Below are 24,946 nucleotides of genomic sequence, written 5' to 3'. Positions count from 1 at the left end.
ACACAGTTTGTAAGATCAGTGGTTAGGGGCCTAAAAGAAAATGAACTCACATTTCAGGTTTTGATTTTGCTCATTTACTAAAAGGCAAATGTTGCATTTCGCAAACATTTCAAAATATTCTTCTCAACATTTTTTTTTTTGAAAGAAAAACTAGGCCATGCTGTGCCTTATACCTATACTCCTAGCACTTTGGGAGCCTGAGGCAGGATGATCATTTGAGGCCAGATGCTCTAGACCAGTGTGAACAACATAGTGTGACTCCATCTGGCACAGTGGTGCACCTGTAGTCCCAGGCTACTTGGGAGGCTGAAGCAGAAGGATCACATGAGTCCAGAAGTTTGAGTTTGCTGTGAGCTAGAATGATACCCCAGCACTTTAGCCTGGACAAAAGAAAATCCATCTCAACAACAACAAAAAAGAGAAAAATGTAAGTCTTAATGAATGTAGAAAATATATAACATATTTATTCTTATGTAAGAATAAATAGAATGATAATAAATCATGGAGAAAAAAATTGTGTACAAACTCAAGGATAATTGAAATATTAAATTTATTAATACAGATCTTATGTTTCTAGTATGACAAAGAAATACTTGTCTTTTAATTTATTTTTCTCTTTTTTTCAGTTTTCAAGTTTCCTATTTTCAAATGAAAGTAATTAAAATAACTATGATGACTATAAAGCTGGGTGAAGGTCTTAAAATATTTCAACATTTGCATATTAGTAATTAAATTCTCAATTATCTAAAGACATTCTACATGATTTATTACAGGATTTACAACTGCTTTTGACTAACTGTGATCTCCTGTCAGAGTCTCAGAGATTATTCATTTTGTGGTTGGGCTGTCCAGTTTAAAATTTATTGCAGCAGGAAGCATTCTTTTTAATTACCTGCATATTACAATGTTATTCATTTGAATTGGTCCTTACATAACTTATGAAGTCAAACATCTCATGTAAAATAAAGAATGATGCACCTAGGATCTTAAACTAATTTAATCTACCACTTCCTTATTGATAACTTCACCTTGTCTCTGCACCAAACATTCCTCTGTGGAGAGCCTGTCCACAGGTGTCTGGAGTGTGGCAAGTCACAATCAACTTCCTAAAGCCCCTTTCTCAGTATTGTCCTTACTTCAGTGAGTGGTACCAAACACTCCCAGCGGTCACAAACAAGACAAAAAATGTCACCCAAAATTGCTTTCTCTGCTAACTTTATTTCCTAGGTCTGCTCAGTTTTTGTTCCCTTGTGAAACCCAATTTCACTGTATTATATCACCCAAACACATGCCTCTATGGTCCATACACACCCTGTTTTCTAGACAGGGCTCACTCCCACCAACCCTCAAACCACCAAGGATCTGTCTAAGAGGCAGACAGGATTTGATCTCTTTTGCCTGGAATGGATTCATGTCAACCACAGGACAGAAAGTGGAGCGATGGACACTTGGAGTGGACACTTCCAAGCCCTGCTCACTCCCCCAACCCTGTGTCCTCCCATGACACCCCCCCTTTCAAATCCCAGCTGGAATGTCCCAACAGGGGACCTCTCCTGGCCGTCAGGCTACCTCTGCTCCATGACTATCTCCTCTTGCTCACTGTCACCCTGGACTGTAACCATTAGCTTGTGAGTCTCTCTTCCACAGTGACCAGAACTTTGAGAGCTGGGAACAGGTCTTATTTATCTCAGTGGCTGCAGTGCCCGACTCAGAGGTAAGTCTGAGCTGAAATGAAAGTAGGCGTGTCTTCCTCGGTCCTCGTGTGAGGCTTGAGATCTGAAACGACAGCCCTAATCCACAAACGTGACCTCTGATTTGCATCACCTCGCTTGTGTGCCAGTGTATAAAAACAAATATGTCAAGAAATTACACCAGACACACGCTCTTCATAACATGCACCCTGTTTGGACCATTTTTTTTTTTTTTGGATAGTGCGTTTTAAGCCTATAAGAATCAGAGTTAAACTTGTATCCCTGTAATTTTGCTGCATGGCAATTCTCATTTCCTGGTTTTATATATAAGGGTAAATGTAATATATGCAAAGATATAATAAAATCATGAAAGACTTCTGTGCTGACTTGAGTGGGAAGGGTGTGGCACTACAGCCACTGATCCAACATTACTGAAAATTGCTTCTCCCCTGTCGAGTTCCACATATTTCAAAGAGAGAGGTCACCAGTCTTTGACTTCACAGCATATAGCTTGAACTGTCAGCAGATCTGGATCATAAAGGAGGTGATAATTCACCTACATATATTAACTTGTTGCACAAAGTTGAAAGATTTTTTTTTTATAGACAGAGTCTCACTTTGTCGTCCTCAGTAGAGTGCCGTGGCAGCAACCTCCAGCTCTTGGGCTTAGGTTATTCTCCAGCCTCAGCCGTCCGAGTAGCTGGGACTACAGGTGCCCACCACCACGCCTGGACACTTTTTTGTTGCAGTTTGGCCGGGGCCAAGTTTGAACCCGCCACCCTCGGTATATGGGGCTGGCGCCCTACCCACTGAGCACAGGCGCCGCCTAAATTTTTTTTGAAAAAGATTGAACACAATCTTCAATTATCTTAAAATTGAAAATGAAAAATTCTCTAAATGTCATATGTTATCCTTTAGACATTAAATCACTAACAAGATACCAACAACTCAATAGAAAATAGGTTTTCCTTACTATTTGTTAACACTGAAGGAAAATCGCAACAAATCAATGATAATCTGTAGTGCCTTCTTGTTTTTAAAGTGTTTTCACATTTAAACTAAAAATAACTTTTTGAAGTTACGATGATTGAAAACTTTTTTCTCATCATGTTTCTTAGAGACATTCATCTGAAAAGAAATCAACTGCCAAGAAGAATCCTCAAGAAGGATTTTGCTTCTGTGTAATTCATTCTGTACAGCCTAGTGTCCGAATGCATAGTCTAGGTCTAGCATTCACGATGGCACTTAGCATAATTAGTAATTCTCTTTTGCATGATTAGGCGTGCGTCCTTTGGGAAGAAACAAGTCTCATTTATTTTGTTTCTTCACTGACTAGCCCACACAACCACTCAACACATTTGTTGGTTGATGGGACTTTTCTAGCATAGCACACAGCTCATCCTGGATGAGTCATGACAGAAGGGAGGAAGGCCAAGCCCACACAGTCTCTTGCTAACTATGCTGAATGAGCCCAGGTTGCTACAGCTATGTCAAAGTTCTGCATTGTGTAAGGAACAAAAGGAACATGAATAGGTAATACTAAATAAATCAAATCTCCCTCAGTACAGACTGCAGCAATCACATCTATGTTTTGTATTAAATTCAGTTAAATCAACTTTAATGCCTCTTTAAGAATAAAGTAAATGTAGAATATAATTGTCTTAACACAATAACTAAGAAAATTCCAGGAAGGCTATGCTAACCAGTGTGATGAAAATGTGTCAAACGGTCTATTAAACTAGTGTATGGAGCCCCATGATCACATTAATGTACACAGCTATGATTTAAAATTAAAAAAAAAAAGAATAAGCAAAAGACCTTTTCGATGTATGTTGCTAATATAGGTTATATACAACCTTTTGCTATTTAAGCTTTTATAATTTGTTCTCAGTGGTGTTTATATATCCAACTAGTAAGTTTTACTATTTGAGAAGTTTAATGTTATTTTTAAAATGATAAAAATGTGTATTTGATGGCACCCCCGTTAAATCCAATGTTCAAAAAAATCCTACTTTCTACATTATTTTTGTTTTATTTTAATAACTACGACCTCCCATATGAGTAAAATATTTTATATTATAATTAAAACACTATTCACACAAATTATAAATATCTAAGTGAGGACTAAAAGAACTCTCCCACAGTAAATGAATTTAAGCACTTAAAATGTAGATTAATTTCAGAATTCATATTTGTAATACTCTGCTCTAAGTAGAATTTCTTTTGGCAAGAAGCCACTCAGTTAAATACTAACCAGGCAGGCAGAAGGATTAGATTCTGAACCAACGTTTTTATGGTTATTTAGGTCATTTAACTTTTATATGTCCCAGTCTCACACACATAAAAACAAGCACTTCTGCGAGATTGTTTTTAAGATCCCTCCAGGTTTTAAAGGTCAAAATTTATGAAGAAAGAATACGATCATATTAACTCTCTGGTTATCAGAAAGGTTAGCAGAAAGTGTGGAAATGATGAGTCTGTGTTAGAACGATGATATTACTAAAATACTTCATAATCTGAGAAGACATTCACAAAGGTCTTCTGTCTCTGAGAAGAAATCTGAAGGAAGATATTCTAATAGTTTTTACAGAACACGTCAGCTGGCTCCGGGATCCCACGCACACAACTGCTTGCTTCTCAAAAATGTTTGACGTGAAGAGGAGGCCCGGCCATCACCATTGCTCACGTTCCTCAGCCAAACCGCGGAGCCTTCAGAGGGGTCTGGTCTCAGTGCACGGTTTTTATTTCTGAGTCATTTGCCGTGGGAGGAAAGGCAAGAAGAGAGGACCAGACGTATCCACAGACCGTATTCTTGACGTCCTTTATTCCTTCTCAACCCTCACTGGGTCAGCAAGCTATTCCCCCACCTCGCTGACAGCTGTCGGAACTCCCCGAGGGTCAGGAAGACAGACTGATGTGTGCCTGTCAGCCCCTCTCACACGTCCCTCCCATCACACAAAGGTCCCAGTCCAGCGTCTTTTCCTGCTTCTACCTTGGGAGCATATGGAGCATGGGGCCCTGTTTGGACTCAGCCTCTTTAGGGAAGGACATGATTTCAGGAGCCTGACCACCCTGCTCTGATCCCTTGCCTGTGTCCAGACTGCTCTTTGGGTTCCTACTTTGCCACTGGCTTTCTGGTTTTATCATTATTATTATTATTATTATTAAATCATAGCTGTGTACGTTAATGTAATCATGGGGTACCAAGCAATGGTTATATATACCATTTGAAATACTTTCATCAAACTGGTTAACATGGCTTTCTGGTCTTCATGCCAATGGGGCAGAGCCCAGCTGGTGCTCCCTGAGTGGAAGCTGAGCTCTCTTTAGCAATGCTGGAGGAATAAACACACTCAGAGAAAACTTAAAGCAAAGGAGAAGCATTTCTTTTTCTACTGAAAAAGAAAAAAAAAAAATTCCTAACAAGGTAAGCTTCTTGGATCTATCTTTACCTTCATTTTATATTAAAAAAAGAATTTCTGATGATAAAATATAAATAATACAAATACCTGATTGATTTCTTATGGTTAAAGACACTTATAAGATGTCTGATAAGGATCTATCACCGACTTATAAGCAAATACCAAAAAATCTATTATCTAATGAACAAGAAATGAAAGAGCCAATATAAGTCTCCACTCATAAATCATAATTAGCTTTCAACGACTAATATATTACTTTATTAATATAAACCTTGATAAGACAAAACTATGAAAATTTCATGACTTCAAAGCCTTCAATTAAAATGCTGTATTTGAAAACCTGTTCTTTTTATGAACATGATAGATAAAATGCAAACAAAAGCATGAAATATTAATGTCAACTTTAACAAGCTCTAAATTTAAATGACCGAAAGCAAACCAAATACAGGGTTTATGATCCAAAGAATGAGTTTTTAAACAAAACAGGAAAAATGAGTTTTCAGTAATGGATTTTTTTTTTATATTAACACAATTGTTAAGAAAAAATATTTTGAATCATAACCAGAGGCCACATTTTTTACTTCAAACATGGTGCACGAGTAAGTACTAGAATCACTGTCCCCAGAGTCCAGGGACTGTCCAACCATCCTCTGCTTTCAGGACTAGAGCTACGTCAAGCTCGGTACAAATGTCAGAAATGTCCTCATGGTCAGACATATGTCGAGCTGATACTGTTTAAGGCAACATTCAATTTTTCTTACCTTTCATCCTTAGTCCTTGCTTCACTCATTTTCAGCATGTGACTAGAATAAAAATGATAGACAGAGGCCAAGTGGGGCTGAGAGGTGCCTTGCTTACCCTGGCAGAGTGGGGGGAGGGCGTCCCAGTGATATGTGCCGAGCGGGTTCCGTTGACAGCTGGCATTGCTGTGGCCGATCAGTCGGTACCCAGGCTTGCAATAATAATGCACTTGACTTCCAACCGCCCCTGCGGTCCTGTTTATGATGCCACCATCCTTCAGGCTGAGGGCCAAGCTGCAGTAAGGCGCTGTGGGCAGCAAATACACACTCGTAAGTGAGCAGACACACAGCAAATGGCCAATGCCTTTCCCTAGGCAAGCACTTGGTAACAAAATACTCCTTAGAGAGTATCAACGAACACCAACATGGAAATCTGCTCTAAAAAGCAAGTCTTCCTCTGAAGTGTAGACCTCCCGCAGCTGGTAATCAGCGTAAAGGTGGACACCCAACTGCAACCCTGCGTGGGAATCCCCAGAGGATCAGACTGGACACGCTCACTCACTTCTCTAAAGCTGGTTACCCACTGAAATGAGCTTCTCCATCAGCAGAGTAAGAGATAATGGGGTACAGGGTAGGGCTCCACGTGTGAAACAAAAGAAGGCCTCAACATGTAACAAAAAGTATTGCTAAAATGGAGAATATAAAAAAGTGTAACATTTTCATAATCTAGGCCATTAGCTTTTTCCCTGTTGCTGTGATTAAACGTACCTTAGGGATTGTACCATGATGTAAATGTCAAGCTTCTTTTCTAACATATGGGAAGGGCACAGAACCTTTGAGGAAAATGTACTACTTTGGGTCAGTGAACATCTTCTAATAACTTTAATCATTCCCTTTGTGGGTTTTTAAAATTAGAGACCGGCATTTTTTACAGTAAGAGTTTGCCTACAAGGAACGAAACATTTCCACAGCTAACAGGCCCCGCATCTCTTTTACACATTTAGACACACTTCTCATCCTTACAGAAGCAAGTCTTAGGAACTGCCTTCAGAAGAATTAAAATAATAAAATGGGGAAAGTCGTTAAGAACCAGAAACTCAAGGTTTCCTTTTACAGAAGAAGTTTTAGTATTCCACTTCCCTGTGGGGCTTCTGTATAAAGGCGCGCACACGTCTGGGTGCTTAACGTTGTAGCTTTCCTCAGCAATAGGTTCACAAGAAACTTTTTGAAGGTCTCCTATTGTATGTAGCATCGCTCAGAAGTGATGCCTGTACCTCTGGCCTGCACTGTCAATCGCGTTCCTAACAGAAGCATCCTCCGAGAATATTCTCAGTTGGATGAAGTTCCAAGATACCATTTCATGTTTTCTCAAAAGGGCTGATTTTTAACGAGTAAAAATCTACTAACTATTGTTAAGAATCTCTTGCTTCCCACCACCATTGGACAGGCCATTTTCTACCTACAGTTGACCAGATTCATCTCGGTTTTGAAAGAACCAAAATGTTTAATTTAAGAAAAGGATGAGTACAATCGGCCAGTCTGAAGACCAATTGTGCAGAAACACTGGGCTAGTGAAATGAACGATGATGAATAACCAGAAGAAGGATTAGACTGTAGACCCTTCCCCAACGTTAGAGATAATAAAATCTCAAACACCCAGAGAGAGCATCGAGACACCGAGGTTCTTGGGTGTCACTGTAGTCTAGGACACGGACCACAATTATCTGACTCTCTGGTGGTTGACAACTATATGTTTTCTTTCCCTATGTTTCTTCTGTCACTAGGCTCTCAAGACACCTTTACTTTCCGAACTCACCCAGAACGAGAAATGAAGGTGCCTCATGGGGGAAATCATAGCACAGCATCAGAAAGGGGAAGCTGGAAACACAGTCACCGCCTGCCGATTCCCCACCAGTGCCCAATCCTCACCCTCCCTGCCCAGCTTTGGAAGAACGTAATGGACAATGGAGAAAGAAAAGTAGGCTTCTAGGGTGGGGGAAGCCTGGGAGGCAGAGATACCCATGAGATCCTGGTGGATGCCAGCCTAGCTGGTCTTTTCACTCTCCTGATATGGACACTCCCATGTGCTCTCCCAGCGCTGAGAGAACCTGACTAACTCGGCGTTCCCTGAACACAGATTATTGAACTGCCTTGGAAGCACATTAGACAGACACTTGCTTTGTCTTTTTTTAGGCTGGATTTTCAATTATAGGGATCAATTATGTTGCTCTTACGTCCAAAAGATCAACAGTTCATGGGCATAAGACAAACTAAGATTGGGGGTGTGAAATGTGGATATTGCCATGGGCTAGATCTCCCTGCCCACGTGGTAATAGTTTCAAAGCAAATTCATTTCATTAATGCTCAAAAATTACTGCTGGTAAACTTCTAGCAGGGATTGCTGCATTGCTAAATTTTAAGTGAAAAGCTGTTCATATATATATCTGTCAGACATTATGCATATTCACCAAGAGCTCATATGTATAATCTGTATGGTATATATCCACTGAAGGAAACATAAAACTATATAGTCTCCCTCCCTAGATACAGTTGAACAAAGTGGGCCTTCCTGTATGATGAGTGAAAATATTCTTCAAAAGACTTAGAGATCATTGTTCTCAGAATTTAAGGTACTATCCCATCACCAGGCAATGCAGTAATTTGCTTCAGATAAAACAAGATACATTATCTTTGCCATGATTTTCCTTGCACTGACCATTTTTACACATTTGAAATAAATTCAAACAGCTTTAAAAGTCTAATTATGTACCTATTTTTTGGAACAAGGAATTTGATGAATGCAAATCCAATCACTGTTCCTGTGCTCTTCATAACAAAGGTCTGAGTATATTTTATTAAACTCTCTAGAGGAAAAATTTTATGCCTGTTGTTCTCATGACAAGGGCCTTTTACAACCTAGGTGTTTTTTTTTTTTTTTTTTAACCATTGCCTGATGCCTCCCAACTAACAAAACTAACAAGACTGTTCCTTCCTCAGAGTGTTTCTCATCACGAAGATGGAAAACTCCAACATAGAAATAAACAATCCTGGGTGGCGCCTGTGGCTCAGTGAGTAGGGCACTGGCCCCATATACCAAGGGTGGTGGGTTTGAACCCAGCCCCAGCCAAACTGCAACAAAAAAATAGCTGGGCGTTGTGGTGGGCGCCTGTAGTCCAAGCTACTCAGGAGGCTGAGGCAAGAGAATCATGTAAGCCCAAGGGCTGGAGATTGCTGTGAGCTGTGACGGCACATTACTCTATCAAGGGCAACAAACTGAAAAAAAACCTCTGTCAACATGCATTGTTTACTTAATGTATACAATGAGCATGTTTCTAAGGAAAACAAACTCATATGCTATGGGCATTGTACAAGATTTTGAGAAAAGTTTAGATTTTTAGCTTGTTATCTAATCATTTGGACCCTTGTATTAATACAAAATAAATGTTTAAAAAATTCTTCAACAATTAAAAGCCTGCCTACTGCTCAGGTAGGGGAGTGTAAACTTTAGTGTGGGTCGGATCACATCGATGATTGTACATACAATTTAATATGTCATAAATTTATTGGTGGGCTTAAAAATTTGATGATTAATTAATTGATACAAATAGCTAATGGCAGCAAATTAATTAAAATATAATTTCCATTCTGATAAAAAATAAAATGAATGTATTTATTAAGTATATGCTGATATGTGTGCATAGGTATGAATAAATAAGTAGCATGAATGTGTGGGAAGAGGCATATAGGTAGATAAAAGGATGTCACTGAAAGTAGCAACTGATTATTACCATTTATAAAATAACAGTGATATACTTATCTCTTCTGTTTGTTCACTTAACATTTAAAACTAAATATTTTTAAACTAATTTTGATTACACTATTTTTTGAATGTTTTTGTTCTCTATGCTATCCATTTTATTTTATTTATATATTTATTTTCTTGTTTGGGATTCATTGAGGGTACAAAGAATAAGGTTACATTGATTGCCGTAATTAGATAAAGTTCCTCTTGTAATTGTGTCCACCCCCAAGAAGTGTGCCCTACACTGTGACCCCCCTCTCCTGCCCTTCTCCCCTCTCCCTGATCCCTCATTCCCCTATCCCCACCCCTTGTATTAGCTCATCTACTGCATTCGTATTAGAATGGAGTATATTGGATTCTTGCTTCTCCATTCTTGTGATGCTTTACTAAGAATAATGTCTTCCACTTCCATCCAGGTTAATACAAAGGCTGTAAAGTCTCCATTTTTTAATGGCTGAGTAGTATTCCATGGTATACATATACCACAGCTTGTTAATCCATTCCTGGGTTGGTGGGCATTTAGGCTGTTTCCATATTTTGGCAATTGTAAATTGAGCTGCAATAAACAGTCTAGTACAAGTGTCCTTATGATAAAAGGATTTTTTTTTTCTTTCTGGGTAGATGACTAGTAATGGGATTTCAAGATGGGAGATCTAATTTGAGTTCTTTGAGGATTCTCCATTCTTCCTTCCAGAAAGGTTGTACTAGTTTGCAGTCCCACCAGCAGTGTAAAGGTGTTCCCTTCTCTCCACATCCACGCCAGCACCTGCAGGTTTGAGACTTTGTGATGTGGGCCATTCTCACTGGGGTTAGATGATATCTCAGGGTGGTTTTGATTTGCATTTCTCTAATATTAGGGATGATGAGCATGTTCTCAAATGTTTGTTAGCCATTTGTCTGGCTTCCTCAGAGAAGGTTCTTTTTTTTCTTTTTATTTTTTTTTTAATTTTTATTAAATCATAGCTGTATACATTAATGCATTTATGGGGTACAATGTGCTGATTTTGTATACAATTTGGAATGCTTGTATCAAACTAGTTAAAGTAGCCTTCACCTCACTTACTTAATTATTGAGCTAAGACATTTATACTCTACACACAATAGATTAGACATGTACCCTTGGGTCTCTTGCCCAGAGGTAGATGGGATTGTTTACTCTTTTTTTGATGAGATGGCAAGTAGAGACTGGTTTCATCTCTTGGTTTTTCTATTCTTTTTCATATGTCTATGTCTCTATTTTTTGATGACTAATTTGAGTTCTCTGTAGATTTTAGTAATCAACTCTATGTCAGATTGACACACTGCAAATATCTTTTCCTCTTCTGAAGGTTGTCTTTTTGCTTTGCTTGCGGTGTCCTAAGCTGTGCAAAAGTGTTTTAGCTTAATCAAGTCCCATTAGTTAATTTTTGTTGTTGTGATGGCCACTGAAGGCTTTGTTGAAAATCTCTCCCCATTCCAACATCACTGAGAGATTTCCCCACACTTTCTTCTAAGATTTTTATCATTTTTTGTCTTACATTTAATTCTCTTATCTACCTTGAGTCAATTTTTGTAAGGGGTGAAAGGTGTGGGCTGAGTTTCACCCTTTTACATGTGGTTATCCAGTTCTCCCAGCACCATTTGTAGAATAGTGGTTCTTTCCCCCAGTATATGCTTTTGTTTAGTTTATCAAAGATGAGATGGCAAGTAGAGACTGGTTTCATCTCTTGGTTTTTCTATTCTTTTTCATATGTCTATGTCTCTATTTCTGTGCCAACACCATGCTGTTTTGTTTACTGTGGACTTGTAATATAGCCTGAAGTCAGGTAGGGTAATGCCTCTGACTTTGTTTTTATTACTAAGAATAGCCTTAGCTTTATGGGGCTTTTTCTGTTTCCATACAAAATGAAGTACTATTTTTTCCAGTTATTCAAAATATGATGTTGGTATTATAATAGGGATTGCATTGAATCTGTAGATTGATTTGGGTATAATAGACTTTTTGACAATGTTGATTCTTCCCAGCCAAGAGCATGGTATGTTATTCCATTTGTTAGGGTCTTCTGCAATTTCTTCTCTTAGGGTTTCATAATTCTCTTTGAAAAGATCTTTCACCACTTTTGTTAGGTATATCCTAAGTATTTCATTGTCTTTGAAGCTACTGTGAAGGGAATTGGTCCTTGATTTGCTTCTCAACTTGGCTGTTATTGGTGTACACAAAGGCTACTGATTTGTGGACATTAATTTTATACACTGAGATGTTACTGTGTTTCTTGATCACTTCCAAGAGTTTTGTGGTTGAGTCTCTGGGGTTTTCTAAGTATAAGATCATTTCATCAACAAAGAGGGAGAGTTTGACTTTCTCTGCTCCCATTTGGATGCCCTTTATTTCCTTCTCTTGCCTGATTACATTGGCTAAAACTTCCAGCACTATGTTGAATAATAGTGGTGATAGTGGACATCCTTGTCTGATTCCAGTTCCAAGTGGAAAAGCATTTAGTTTTACACACTTCGGTATGATGTTAGCTGTGGGTTTGTCATAGATGGCTTTGATCAGCTTAAGAAATGTGCCACCTACGGCTATTTTCTTCAGTGTTCTTGTTAGAGAAGGATGCTGAATTTTGTGAAATGCTTTTTCTGCATTTATTGAAAGGATCATACGGTCTTTGTTTTTGCTTCTATTGACATGGTGTATTACATTTATGAATTTTTGTATGTTAAACCAACCTTGTATCCCATGGACAAAGCCTACTTGATCATAGATTTGTTGAGTATTTTTGCATTGATAATCGTAAGTGAAATTGGTCCGTAGTTCACTTTTTTTGCTAGGTCTTTTCCTGGTTTTGGAATCAAAGTGCTATTTTCTCCATAGAACGTCTTGGGGTAGATTTCTTCTCTCTTAATGTTTTGGAATAGGGTCTGCAGTATAGTATACAAGCTCATCTTTGAAGGTGTGATAGAATTCTGACATGAACCCATCTGATTCTGGGATTTTTATTGGAAGCATTTTTATTGTTTCTGCACTCTCAATGCTTGATATTGGTCTGTTCAAGAATCTATTTCTTCCTGGTTAAGTCTATGAAGATGGTGTGATTCCAGATATTGGTCCATTTCCTCCACATTGTCAAATTTCTGGGATATAGTTTTGGGTAGTAGTCAGAAATAATCTCTTGTATCTCTGAAGTATCAGTTGTTATTTCCCCCCTTTCATTTCTGAATGAAGTGATTAAAGATTTCACTTTTCTTTCTGTTAATCTGGCCAATGGTTTATTGATTTCAATTATCTTTTCCAAGAACCAAGTTTTGTTTTTTAAATTTTTCTGAATAATTCTTTTATTTAAAGTTTCATTTATTTCTGATGAAATTTTGGTTATTTCTGTTCTGCTATGTTAGAGATTGGATTGCTCTTCCTTTTCCATGTCTTTAAGATTATTCATTAGGATATTTATGTGCTCTCTTTGTGTTTTGCAGATGTAGACATCTAATGTAGTGTTTTTCCCTCGTAGGACTGCTTTTGTAGTGTCCCACAGTTTTTGGTAGCTTGTGTTTTCATTGTTGTTATGCTCAAGGAAGTTAATGATTTCCTTATTTTTCTCTTCCTTAGCCCAACTGTCATTCAGCATAAGGTTGTTTAATTTCCATGCCTTTGTGTGGGAATTACAATTTTTGTTGGAGTTGAGCTCCACATATTGCCTAGTGGTCTGAGACAATGTAAGGTAAAATATCAAATCTTTTGATTTTGTTGAGGTTTGATTGGTATTCTATGATATGATCTATTTTGCAGCATATTCCACGGGCCAAAGAGAAAATGTATATTCTTTAGCTTTGGGGTGGAGTGTTCTATGTATGTTTATCAAGCACAGTTGTTCTGGGGTCACATTTAAGTACCTCGTATCTTTGTTTTGTTTCTGTTTAGAGAATCTGTGAAAGAAGTGTTAAAGTCCCCTGCTATTATGATGTTATGGGATATCATATTGTTCAGACTCATTAAGGTCATTTCAAGAAGATAGGAGCATTTAAGTTGGGTGCATAAATGTTTACAATGGAAATATCTTCTTGTTGTATTGATCCCTTGAGTAATTTGAAGTGTGCATCTCTGCCTTTTTTTATTTTAGTTGCTTTATTTCCACTTGTATCTGAAAACAAGATTGCAATCCCTCCTTTCTTCTAATTCTCATTTGCCTGAAAAAAATATTTTCCATCCCTTAACCCTGATTTTTAATTTGTCCTTCAAGACTAGGTGTGTTTCCTGCAGACAGCAAATGAATGTTTGGGAATTCAAGCCATTAACATTTATTGAGATAATTGGTAAGTGTGGTGGAGTTCTCTTCATCTTATTTTGTGAAATTCCATTGCTTGGTTTTATCTTTTGCATCCTTGTGGAAGCTAGGTTTTATCTTTTAGTTTCTGTGTATTTGCTAGTGGCCATTGTGATGGCTAGTGTGTAGAATAGGTTTAAGTATTTCCTGTAGAGCTGGTCTTATTTTCGCAAACTTCTTCAATGTTTGCATATCAGTAAATGATTTCATTTTTCCATTAATTTTACAGCTTAGCATAGAAGGATATAGAATTCAGGGCTGAAAATTGTTTTGTTTAAGTGGATTAAAGGCAGATGTCCATTGTCTTCTGTCTTGAAAAGTTTCATTTGAGAAGTCCTCAGATACCCTAACAGACTTGCCCCTGTAGGTCAATTGGCACTTCCTCCTAGCTGTTTGTGAAATCTACTCTTTCCTCTTGACTTTGGATGGATTCATGACAATGGGTCTTGGAGAAGCTCTGTTGGAGTTGAGATGACCTAGAATCAAGGGATATTGACCCTATGTCAAATGTGTGTCAGAATCTTTGGTGATATTTGGGAATTTTCATTTATGCTATCCTCTAGTAGGGCTTCCAGTCATCTGGGGCATTCCTCTTCCACTTCTGGGATAACAATAACTCATATATTTGAATGCTTCATAGAGACTCAGAATTCTGTCAGTGAAAGCTCTACTTTCTTTCTCTCTTTTTTTTTTCTGTCCCTTTCACTGCTTGAGCTAGCTCAAGAGCTTTATCCTCTACCTCTGAGATTCTTTCTTCTGCATGATCTAATCTGTTTTTGATACTTTGTGCTGAATGTTTAAGTTCCCTGATTAACTGCTTCAATTCCTTTAGCTCTGCTTTATCTTTTCTATATTCTTCGTATCATTCATGTCTTATTTTATTTTGTTTTTGGATTTCCTTTTGGTTACTTTTCAGTTTCTCAGCAATTTCCTTCATTGTTTTTATCATCCATAAATTTTTAAATTCCCCTTTTGTCATTTTTAACATTTCTTTATAGGTGGAATCTTCTGCATTAGCTACCACATGATCCCTTGGGGAGGGGTTTTGCTCTGGTCTGGTTTTTCATATTGCCAGAATGTTTCCGCTATTTCTTCTTCATGAGTGTTTTCTTTTGATCTATTTCCTGGTCCTACTTTTTCCTTTCATTTTCTCTTCATCTTTAAGTTATGATGCCTCTGACCTAAGGTGTTTAAGTGCCCTTTTGGTAAAGAACTAAAAGGATGAGAAGAATGAAGAGCATGAAGGGATAAAAGAAAAAGAGAGAGAGAGAGAGAGAAAAGAGAAAGGAAAGGTGGAGAGTAAAAGGGAAGACTGACAAAAAGAAGACAGGAACAGAAAGAGAGAGATAGGAATAATGGTGGTGTACAGTAGGGTAATTTGATACTGACCAATAAATCCCAACCTCTGGGGTGGCGTGGTTTGGTAGGTCTCTTGACATCTACAGCTGTTTGCCAGCCACCAGATACAGGGCCCCATCTCCACCAAATAGAGAAGAAAAACAAAAATACTATAAATCAAACCAAACCAACCAAACGAAAAACCTTAAGGAATAAAATTGTGGGGAAAAACAAACAACAGGGGCCAAAAAATGTAGCAAAAATGAAGTCCTCATTATTAAAGAAGGCAACAATGAAAAATTATATTTATATGAGAAAAAGCGGGGGGAAAGAAGAAAAAGAAAAATCTAGGGGGAAAATTTTTGAAAAAAATGTTTTTTAAAAGAAAAAATCTCTCTATCTCTCTATATATATCTATCTACACACATATATATAGTTACGTGTGTGTGAATATATATGTACATATGTATGTATATTGCTGAATATTGCCTGGGGAACATCTGATCACCCTGCAGGGTTGGGAGCCTGAATCCATCCTCAGCCCACTTAACAGACACGCCTTGAACTTTTCAAACAATGTTCCCTGGCTATACAGTGGCTTTTCCAGGAAAGCATATGTTGCTCAGATCTCTCCAAAAGTGGCTGCCCACTTTTCAGGGCATGCCAGAAATGGCCTTTCTCCAGGACCCTGAGGGTTGAGCCTACAAGGCAGCTCTCCCAACAACGGTTGTGCCTGGCCTGCAGCCCCACAACAAAAGCTCCCTTCAGCTCTGGTGGTTTAGTACCAGCCTCTGGGCATTGTTCAAAATCACTTGCTCACTTGCCCAAGGTCTCCCAAGGTAATTCAACCAAGTGCCCAAGTTAAAAAAAAAAAAAAAATACGACAGGGAAGGACTTCCCTGTCTGCAAACTCTCGCTGCTGCTATAGCTGCTGCTGTAGGAGCCACCACAGCCAGCCGGCCTCAGACTGATCTCAAACACTTGCTGCTTCTCTACTGCTTTAGTTCTCCTTTTGGGGTTCTGAAGCTTCCCACTACTTCCCTGTGCCCCTGAAGGGATGTTTCTGGGTAATGCCCACAAGCCAGAGCTCTTCTCTCCCCAATTTGCAAAGAAGCCGTCTCTGGTCTGCCATCTTGCTCTGCTCTATGCTATCCATTTTAATGGTTTGAAAGTTTAACAATAAAATTTTAAAATATTAATCAACAAATTCCCTAATATTGGTTAGATATATCTCTCACAATGATCTCCCGTCATACTATTTCTATTGCAGCTCATTATCAAGCTTCAGAAATTGAATTTATAGTGTAAATCTCTATTTAAATTGCTTTTATATAGTGAAGATCACTTGTATCGAGAACATTTTTATATTAAATGTAAATTTCATTTACTAACCTGCATAGCGAATCTTGAATCCTTTCTTGCTGGTCGCATGATCAGTGGACCAGCGGAGGTATAACTGATTACTCTTGCTTGTAAAGTTCGATTGTTCAGTGTGGTTCCCACTTAATACGACCAGCAGAGGGCTTTGCCCAGAAGAACCTAAGTGGAGAGAGAAATAAGAAGAGCTCAAGTACCAGTGACTATTACATTCCACATTTATTAAGATTCACATATACCCTTGTAAGATGCACCACAGGTGTAATCCCATTAATCCCCCTCCCTCCAAAATAACTAAGAAAATGCCAGGAAGGCTATGTTAACTAGTGTGATGAAAATGTGTCAAACGGTCTATGAACCAAGTGAATGGTGCCCCATGATCATACTAATGTACACAGCTATGATTTAATAAAAAAAAGAAAAGTACCAGTGACTACCTACATATGCAGGCTGCTCCTGTTGGCTTTTGATCCAGTTGGCGTCTATGTGTACTATATCCGTCATTTATTACCCAAATCGACAAAGAATTTTAAGTGACTATAGCAACAAAGAAATTCCCTGATAAAAATAAAAAAACCTACAAAAATAATTTAAGGTGCACATGCTATTAACAGCATAATCATTAAATCAAATGAACTTTGTCTGTAAAATGGCAGTAACTAGAAAAAAATGTATTCTTTACTATTAGTATTTTTAATATTATACTTGTGTAGGGAACTATAACTTCCATGCAGTACTAAGGGAGGATAAATTAGTACAATCACTTTAAAGAGCAATTTGGCAATACCCAGAAACACTGAAGATTTAATTAATTTTCTACAAACTCCAGAATACATATAAAAGTCTTATTGATACAGCAAAAATGTATATTCCAGCAATATTATTCATGGTAGATTTTGGATCTGGAGTAGTAGTTTAGGGTTCTAATAAATAATTGAAAATGCCATGAAACGAAATAAGATGCATATATCATTGAAATTAAGAAACTAGAAATATGGGCGGTGCCTGTGGCTCAGGGAGTAGGGCGCCGGTCCCATATGCCAGAGGTGGCGGGTTCAAACCCAGCCCCGGACAAAAACCAAAAAAAAGAAACTAGAAATACATGATCAGTATAGGTAGTTCTTAAAATACAATATTTTTGATTACTAAAAATATCTATTTAAGGGTAAATAAGTACAATGGGAAAAATAGGAGCACAAGGAGGTCACCCCTGTGGTACCCCAGGCATCCCTCCCTCCACACAAAAAATACAACAATAATTATGTAAAAATTTAAAAATACACAACATAAACATGTGTATGCAGATATATAGAGAGATGAATTATAAAAACATGCATAACGGAATCCCCTGAGGACTCTGACCTCAGCATGCTTAGTCCTTAGAGGAGAGGGGCAAGGAGATTTGGATGTGCCTAGAACCTCCAAATTCACCTGCTTGCATCACTTCTGTATAAAATAAGGGCTTAGGGTAAATCTGAATTTGCCAAAATCCTAAAATTCATACCTACTTTTAATTTTTCATCTTTCTGTATACAGAATTTGAAATCTTTCAAAACTTGAGAAACAAAGTTAATATTAAGCAATTAAATCAAGTGCAATATACAGCCAGCCAGCATTATTCTCATCACCATAGCCCTACGGTATTTACTGAGAGAATCACTCTACTGCAGTCAAACCGCAGGGACTCTGTTAGGGAGCCTCACACTGTCTCAGCTCTTAGAAGTTTCCGTAGCTTTTCCACATTTCACAGTTCACGCGCAGGAAACATATCAGAGAATGTGGGAATGTGCTTGTCTTTCAGAGTTACACATAAGATTTGTATTTACACTATGACAAGCCATACTTTGTTCATTGTATCACTCCTAATCAGAGTAGTTCTAATGATTTTTCCAAATAAAACTATTATTGGCAGCACTTTGTCCCTCCCAAGTTCATACTTGGAAGTCAGAATGAGCTATATTTGGAGAGAGGGTCTTTAAAGAGGTCAAATGAGGTCAATAGGGTGGTCCCTAATCCCATATGACCGGGGTTCTCATGATAAAAGGGGGTCAGGACCCAGACACAGGCAAGGGGAGGCAGCTGAGCAACCCCAGGGGAGGGGGTCCAGCACAGTCCAGCCCTGACACATCTTCACCTCGGACTGTGTTTAAGCCACCCAGTGTGTGGTATTCTATGATGGAAGCCATAGTAAACAAACACTAAAAGCTAGAATATTAAATATTCAGGCAATGTCGAGTCTGGTTAGCGCAGTGGAAAACCAGAAGAAATGCTTGTTCTTATTCTGATAGATCAACATGGGTGACTTGCCCATGAAGTGCCCTGCACAAGATGACTGTTTTGTAACTGAAGAAGACAGAACTGTGTTTGGTGTGTGGGTTTGCTTGTTGATGCTTAAAGAGATAACGTATATTTTGAAATAAAATGCTGCTGGGAAATCAATTAGCTTGAATTTACGATATTTTCAAATGCCACTTCTAAAACAGAACTTAAGAGTAAAGTTTTAGGTGTTCTCAATTGGACATCTACTCCTTCCGTCCTTTCCATCTCTTTGCCTAAAATATAGCAGCACACTTTCCAGAAAGGCTATTCTTTAAAAGCCAACACCAGCCTGGGTATGTGCAGAAAATTAGCACAAGTGTTAAGGAGAGTAGTGGTGGCCGTTACCAAGAAGAAAACTAAGTGTCTTACCAGTGAACCACAACCTTAATTTTCACACTTTTCTCAATTGAGTTCTATAATAACTAAAATTCTATTTTTAAAAATTATGGGTTATCTACCTATTGAGCTATAAAGACTTGTATACTCCTGGGCTAATAAAATTTAAAATCAAGGTATTTGACATGTTTGTTGGTCAACCCATGAACTATAAAAGAGCCCCTAGTTTTTAAAAAGAAAGATAAATATGACATTTACTGCAACAAAAATGCAATTGCTTAAAAACGATATTCATCTAAAACTATGACCTTTCATTTTATAGAAAAATCTTCAAGACAAACACAATCATAGCCATAGATGTCCAATAATTTTGACAGCAACTTCTATGTTGGTGTCTCTATGGTCTACTTTACCCATTGTTTATAATGGACATGAATTGTCCAGATTTGGGGAAGATCAAATTGCAAGCCAGGGGTGCAAAATATTAATGAGTAATTAAAATAATGAGAGAGGCCAGACTCACAGGCTAGGCATCTGTGTACTGTTTGTGTGTATAGAGACTTGTATAGTCCTATACGTGCCATATTCTGTTAAATAAATATTCATGCATTGAAAGTTATGGATAAAAATGTTCCTCCTGAAATTAAAAAACACGGGCCAGGCGCAGTGGCTCAAACTGTAATCCCAGCACCTTAGGAGAACAAAGCAGGAGGATCGGGTGAGGCTAGAACTTTGAGACCAGCATGGGCAACATAGAAGTTCTGATCTCTACAATTTATTTTAAGTACACAAGAGAGAAATTAAAAGACATGACAGTACTGCCAGTAATATTTCATTCAACTAATGTGAAACAAAAGAATATTCACGCATTTAAATTTATTTAATAAAATATGGCACGTGTAGGACTCTACAAGTCTCTATACACACCAAACACATGTACAGATGCCTCCCCTGTGAATGTACGTCTGCTCTCATTATTTTATTTATTTTTTAATTTTTTGTTGACACCTAATAAGCATCAAATAGCACTAAATATCTTTCCTCATTGACATAAAAGCCTTGATTTTATATTTGGCTAATGGATTACTTCTCTCTACTCTGAAAGAGTAAGGGGAAAGTCTTCAATAGCGGCAGGTCAGTTTTAACCTACATGTAAAAAAGACATACTCTGAAAATGAAAATATTGTCCTCCAGTATGTATAAAAATCTGAATTTAATTTCCAGTTTAGTAGTTCACCTTCAAAAATATATGATTCACATGGTATCTATCAATACCAGCAATTTGACTACAGTGATTCAAGTCAGTAAAATGCATACAAAAACATACTGCATCAATTAGAGTATTTTTTTCACTGAATAAACTACTATTTATCTGAACTCAATGACAAATCCCTCAAAATGTGTGAAAACCTTGTTTTTATGTACAGCTGTAATTTTATCTAGTCTAACTTTCTGGGCTGTGATGATGCTTTTATAAAAAGATAATTTTTTTTTTTCCATTTCAAACTGACAGTTTACTACATAGTACTTTTAATCTTAGCACTGTTATATTAAAATGTTAATTAGAGGGCGGCGCCTGTGGCTCAGTGAGTAGGGCGCCGGCCCCACATGCCAAGGGTGGCGGGTTCAAACCCAGCCCCGGCCAAACTGCAACAAAAAAATAGCCGGGCGTTGTGGCGGGCGCCTGTGGTCCCAGCTGCTTGGGAGGCTGAGGCAGGAGAATCGCGTAAGCCCAAGAGTTAGAGGTTGCTGTGAGCCGTGTGACGCCACAGCACTCTACCAGAGGGCGGTACAGTGAGACTCTGTCTCTACAAAAAAAAAAAATAATAATAATAATAAAAAAATAAAAATAAAATGTTAATTAGAAAGGTATAAAAAACTATAAGATTGTGAAAAAAGGGTTAGCATGTGTTTCATGAACAATATTTCTCTACTTCAAAAACTGCACATTAAAATCCTCTTTAGCTTTTGCCATCTAGAAATCTCTGTGAGCCATTATTTTTACATATTTCTAGTGAAATAATCATTTAGGTTATTAAAATAGCTCTAGAATTTTTACACTTCCTAAAATACCTTGGGAATTAGTATCATACTTGGGAGAAAGAAATCTGTTTGAGATCATCTTCTCTGTATCTCCAGATAAAGGAAATAAAGAATAAAGAAAATTCAACGTATTTTCAATATTATCATTAAACATTCTAATTGTTTGAAAAGTTGCCTCCTTAAAAACAACATGGCAATGTTTCAGAGCCCACTTGATCTCTGAGACTGCACATTTCCAGAACGGTCTTTTTTTTTTTTTTTTTTCTTTTGTGGGGATGAAATTTAATTCAAGAATATATTTGAGTTCCTGTGTTACTAAAACATAATGGTGTTTTTATTAATGATGTTCAGGTCACTGGTATACAAAGATTAAAGAAACTTACCATCAAATACTTCCAAGGCATCAAATTGCTTTTCACTTTGAAATGTGTCCACGAAGATGGTAATGTTATAGTTTGGTTCCACTTTAATGCTCCAAGAGCATGTCTGGGAGTTAAAATAGTTGCCTGGATACCCTGGGCTGAGAATTACTCCAGATGACTCTGTCCGGACTTCATTTGCTGGGCATTGTGCTGGACAGAGAAGCAGGGTAAAGGTTTGCGTCAACAAAATGAGCCCACCTCTAACAGGACAGCTTCTGTCCTGGTGCAGAAGCGACCGTGAGAAGGCGAAGCGACCGTGAGAAGGCCAAGCAATCTCACTGAGCTGTGACCAAATTCAGCACCAGGTGCCGACATCGTGGGAGTGTGACGTTCAATAATGACAAGTATTTGAGCAGCTTTGCCTTCCAGTTATGTCCTCCAAGCCTGCACAGCCTTGTGTCTCAAACGCCTCAATTTGGGGCAGATGCCTCGTGGATTTCATTAAAGCATCCACATTTTCCCTGCTGAACTGTAGAGTAGCACCTCGCCTTTTCAACATAATGATGCCATAAAAATATGGTGAAATTTTATGCAATAAAACCAAAAGTATATTTATTTCAGTTTTTAAAATACATTATCCCCCATGGATGCCTGAAACTGTGGATAGTACGGAATCCTGTCTGCCCTGTGTGTTTCATAATGATCACATTGTGTGGGGCAGAGAGTGGACACACCACAGTACAAAAGACAAAAGGAGCAGTCGGGGTCCCAGCAGATAGAGGGGGCCGTGGAAAGATGTCACCACACTAACGGCATATAGTTTAAAACTTATTTCCAACCCTGTTAGACCACACATAACTGAGACTGCTGGAAGTGAAACCTCAGATCAGGAGGGGTTACTGTACTCAGAATAACAAAATTTAAACATTCTATGTGCTTGCTGGAGACCCTGGGAAAAGAGTGAATGGGGGACCTGGGCACAAACCCACAGTTCACGCTGCAGGGTCTTATTGTGAGACTGGAGTCTGGTTGCTAAAGGACGAATTTTTTGCAAATCCATTCTTAAGATAGTATAGACATTGACATACATTTCTCCTCCTGGTTTCTTTTTGTCCTTATTGAATTACTTCCAGGTTAATAACAATAAAAATGATCTGCCTAGGTATAAACAGACAAAAGAAAAACACCCAAAGAACCCCTTAGTTATTAATTTCTCTCATTGGAAAAATAAATTGGCTTCCAGAAATAGTTTGCTTTTAAGAACTACTAACAGATAATTATGTCTGTTATTGGGATGACTGCATAAATAAACAGAGATGTGCCAAAACCATTGACTGAGTTTTGAAAAGTTCAATAATCCTTTACCTTACCTTAATGAAAAAAAGCCTTTGTTATAAAAAATATGTCTTGTTATCTTCTTTCAACTAGATAAATGTATATTATTTATTCATATATTTCAAAATAAAGACACTTCTCAAACTTACAAAATAATTTTTGGTTTGAGTAACCGCTAAAGAGAAATTTCTTTCTTATTTTCTTTTTCCTATTATTTCTTACAAAATAATTTTTGGTTTGAGTAACGGCTAAAGAGAAATTTCTTTCCTATTTTCTTTCATTTATCTTAGTGTTCTAATTAAAATATATCTTAAAATTTAGAAAACATTTAGGTAAAAGACCACCAATGATGAAACACTTCATAGAATTTTTAAAATACCATGTGTACTTTAGGTAAGTTTTTAAAAATATTTATAATGATATAATAATGACAATATCATAATCAAAAATGATCCTAAACCAGAACACAGGGACTGAACCAAGTGATTTAAAAGTATTATTTTTCTTGTGGGGTGACGGACAGTCAGATCACTTTGTAGAAAATATTATGCCCAGTCCAAAGCGTTTGTGTCTGTGTGAATCTGTGCAGACCAGGGCCTGGAGTTTCAGAGGCTCCTGCTCTGACTTTGTAAAAAGAGCTGGCGTTTTCTCGGCTCTGACATGAATAGAGGGCATGTAGCCACCCTGCAGGTTATACAGCATTTTGATGCAATAAATGTAGGTGTTTTTCTGAAATGTAAACCACGGCATGGAAATAATTTGCTCCAGGGATGAAGGATGATAAGATCAGACCCTGCTTTTCCTGACACCAGCATCCCGCCACCGCACGTGGCATTTTGGGGTAGTATTTGTGAAAAAATCTTTAGCCCATCTCTCCACCCTGTGTATTTATGAGGACTGTGATTTTATCACTGCAGCTACAGTTATTAGATTACGTTGGAACTTCAGACCACTTTGAAATAGAAAAGCTTCTGCGTAGTTGCTGAAGTCCATGCAGGAAACGATCAGCACATCCCAAGGTTTAGCGCAGTGCAGGGATCCTAACCCAGAAGCAGTATTTTATGCATAGCTGTTCTTATCCCTTTCATTTCTGAAATGCTAATTTGTTTCTTGGAGAAGACAAAAGGAAAACATAAACAAAATTATTTGTACCATTTTCTTACAACACGTAACAATATTTTTTCAGACATACATATTGTTTGAAAAATGCAATTGTATGTGTTCCCCAGAAACCCGAGTGATGTTTTGTTTGTTTCACTTGGTTTGTCTCGCTCTTTCCTGTGTCTTCCTGGGTACCTATTCCTTCGCGTTGCTAGGGGCGACGCCCCCTTAGTAGGGGAAGGTTTCACAGGCCTGTGTGCTCTCCTACAAACGAGTTGCTCGTTTCTCTAGCAGCAATTATACATTAAAAAAATACATTGCATCTCCACGGGGGAATGTGGGAATCTCCCACCGCGGGAAGCACCTGCTAGGGGCTCCTGTCAAAAACACAATTGAAAGGAGCAGGTCTCTCTCAGACACCTCTTCTGCTTCGTTCCAGCATCCCTCGACACAATCTTATTTCTTTAGATTATTTTTGAAGAAAAATCAATTATGAGCCTTAAAAACCAAAGCGTATTATATAATGCATCTTGTAGACCATCAGCAAAATGAATAAAACATCAATATTTATCATCCAGGATTAATAAAATAAAGTAAGGTTTATAAGTCATTAAGATTATTCTTAAAAGCATCTACACGTAAGAGAAAATTGTGAAAACTGAGACTACTCTGTAAACAGGCAGGAAAACCTGTCACCCAGAGCCCTTGTTATCAAGCCTGTGCAGGAGGAAGGTGGAGCTGGGAAGCTGTTTTTATGCAGCCTCCTACTGGTGCTTTCCAGA

At 37.9% G+C, this 24,946-nt stretch overlaps 1 protein-coding gene across 2 annotated transcripts in view; it reads right to left on the bottom strand.

Annotated features, from left to right (window-relative positions):
• The window catches only part of CSMD1 (CUB and Sushi multiple domains 1), a 1,787,407-nt gene that overhangs the window by 99,055 nt on the left and 1,663,406 nt on the right, over positions 1–24,946 (bottom strand). For both annotated transcript variants that reach the window (XM_053598050.1, XM_053598051.1), the window contains exons 47-49: positions 21,750–21,938; positions 16,684–16,830; positions 5,972–6,160 (exon numbers count right to left, since the gene is read on the bottom strand). In XM_053598050.1, coding sequence (XP_053454025.1) covers positions 5,972–6,160; positions 16,684–16,830; positions 21,750–21,938 — 525 coding nt within the window. The remainder of the gene's footprint in view (positions 1–5,971; positions 6,161–16,683; positions 16,831–21,749; positions 21,939–24,946) is intronic.

This window comes from Nycticebus coucang, chromosome 7, assembly GCF_027406575.1.
Source record: "Nycticebus coucang isolate mNycCou1 chromosome 7, mNycCou1.pri, whole genome shotgun sequence".
Taxonomy (NCBI): domain Eukaryota; kingdom Metazoa; phylum Chordata; class Mammalia; order Primates; family Lorisidae; genus Nycticebus; species Nycticebus coucang.
Note: the sequence above shows the minus strand (reverse complement) of the source record. Positions and strands in the feature narration are given on the sequence as shown.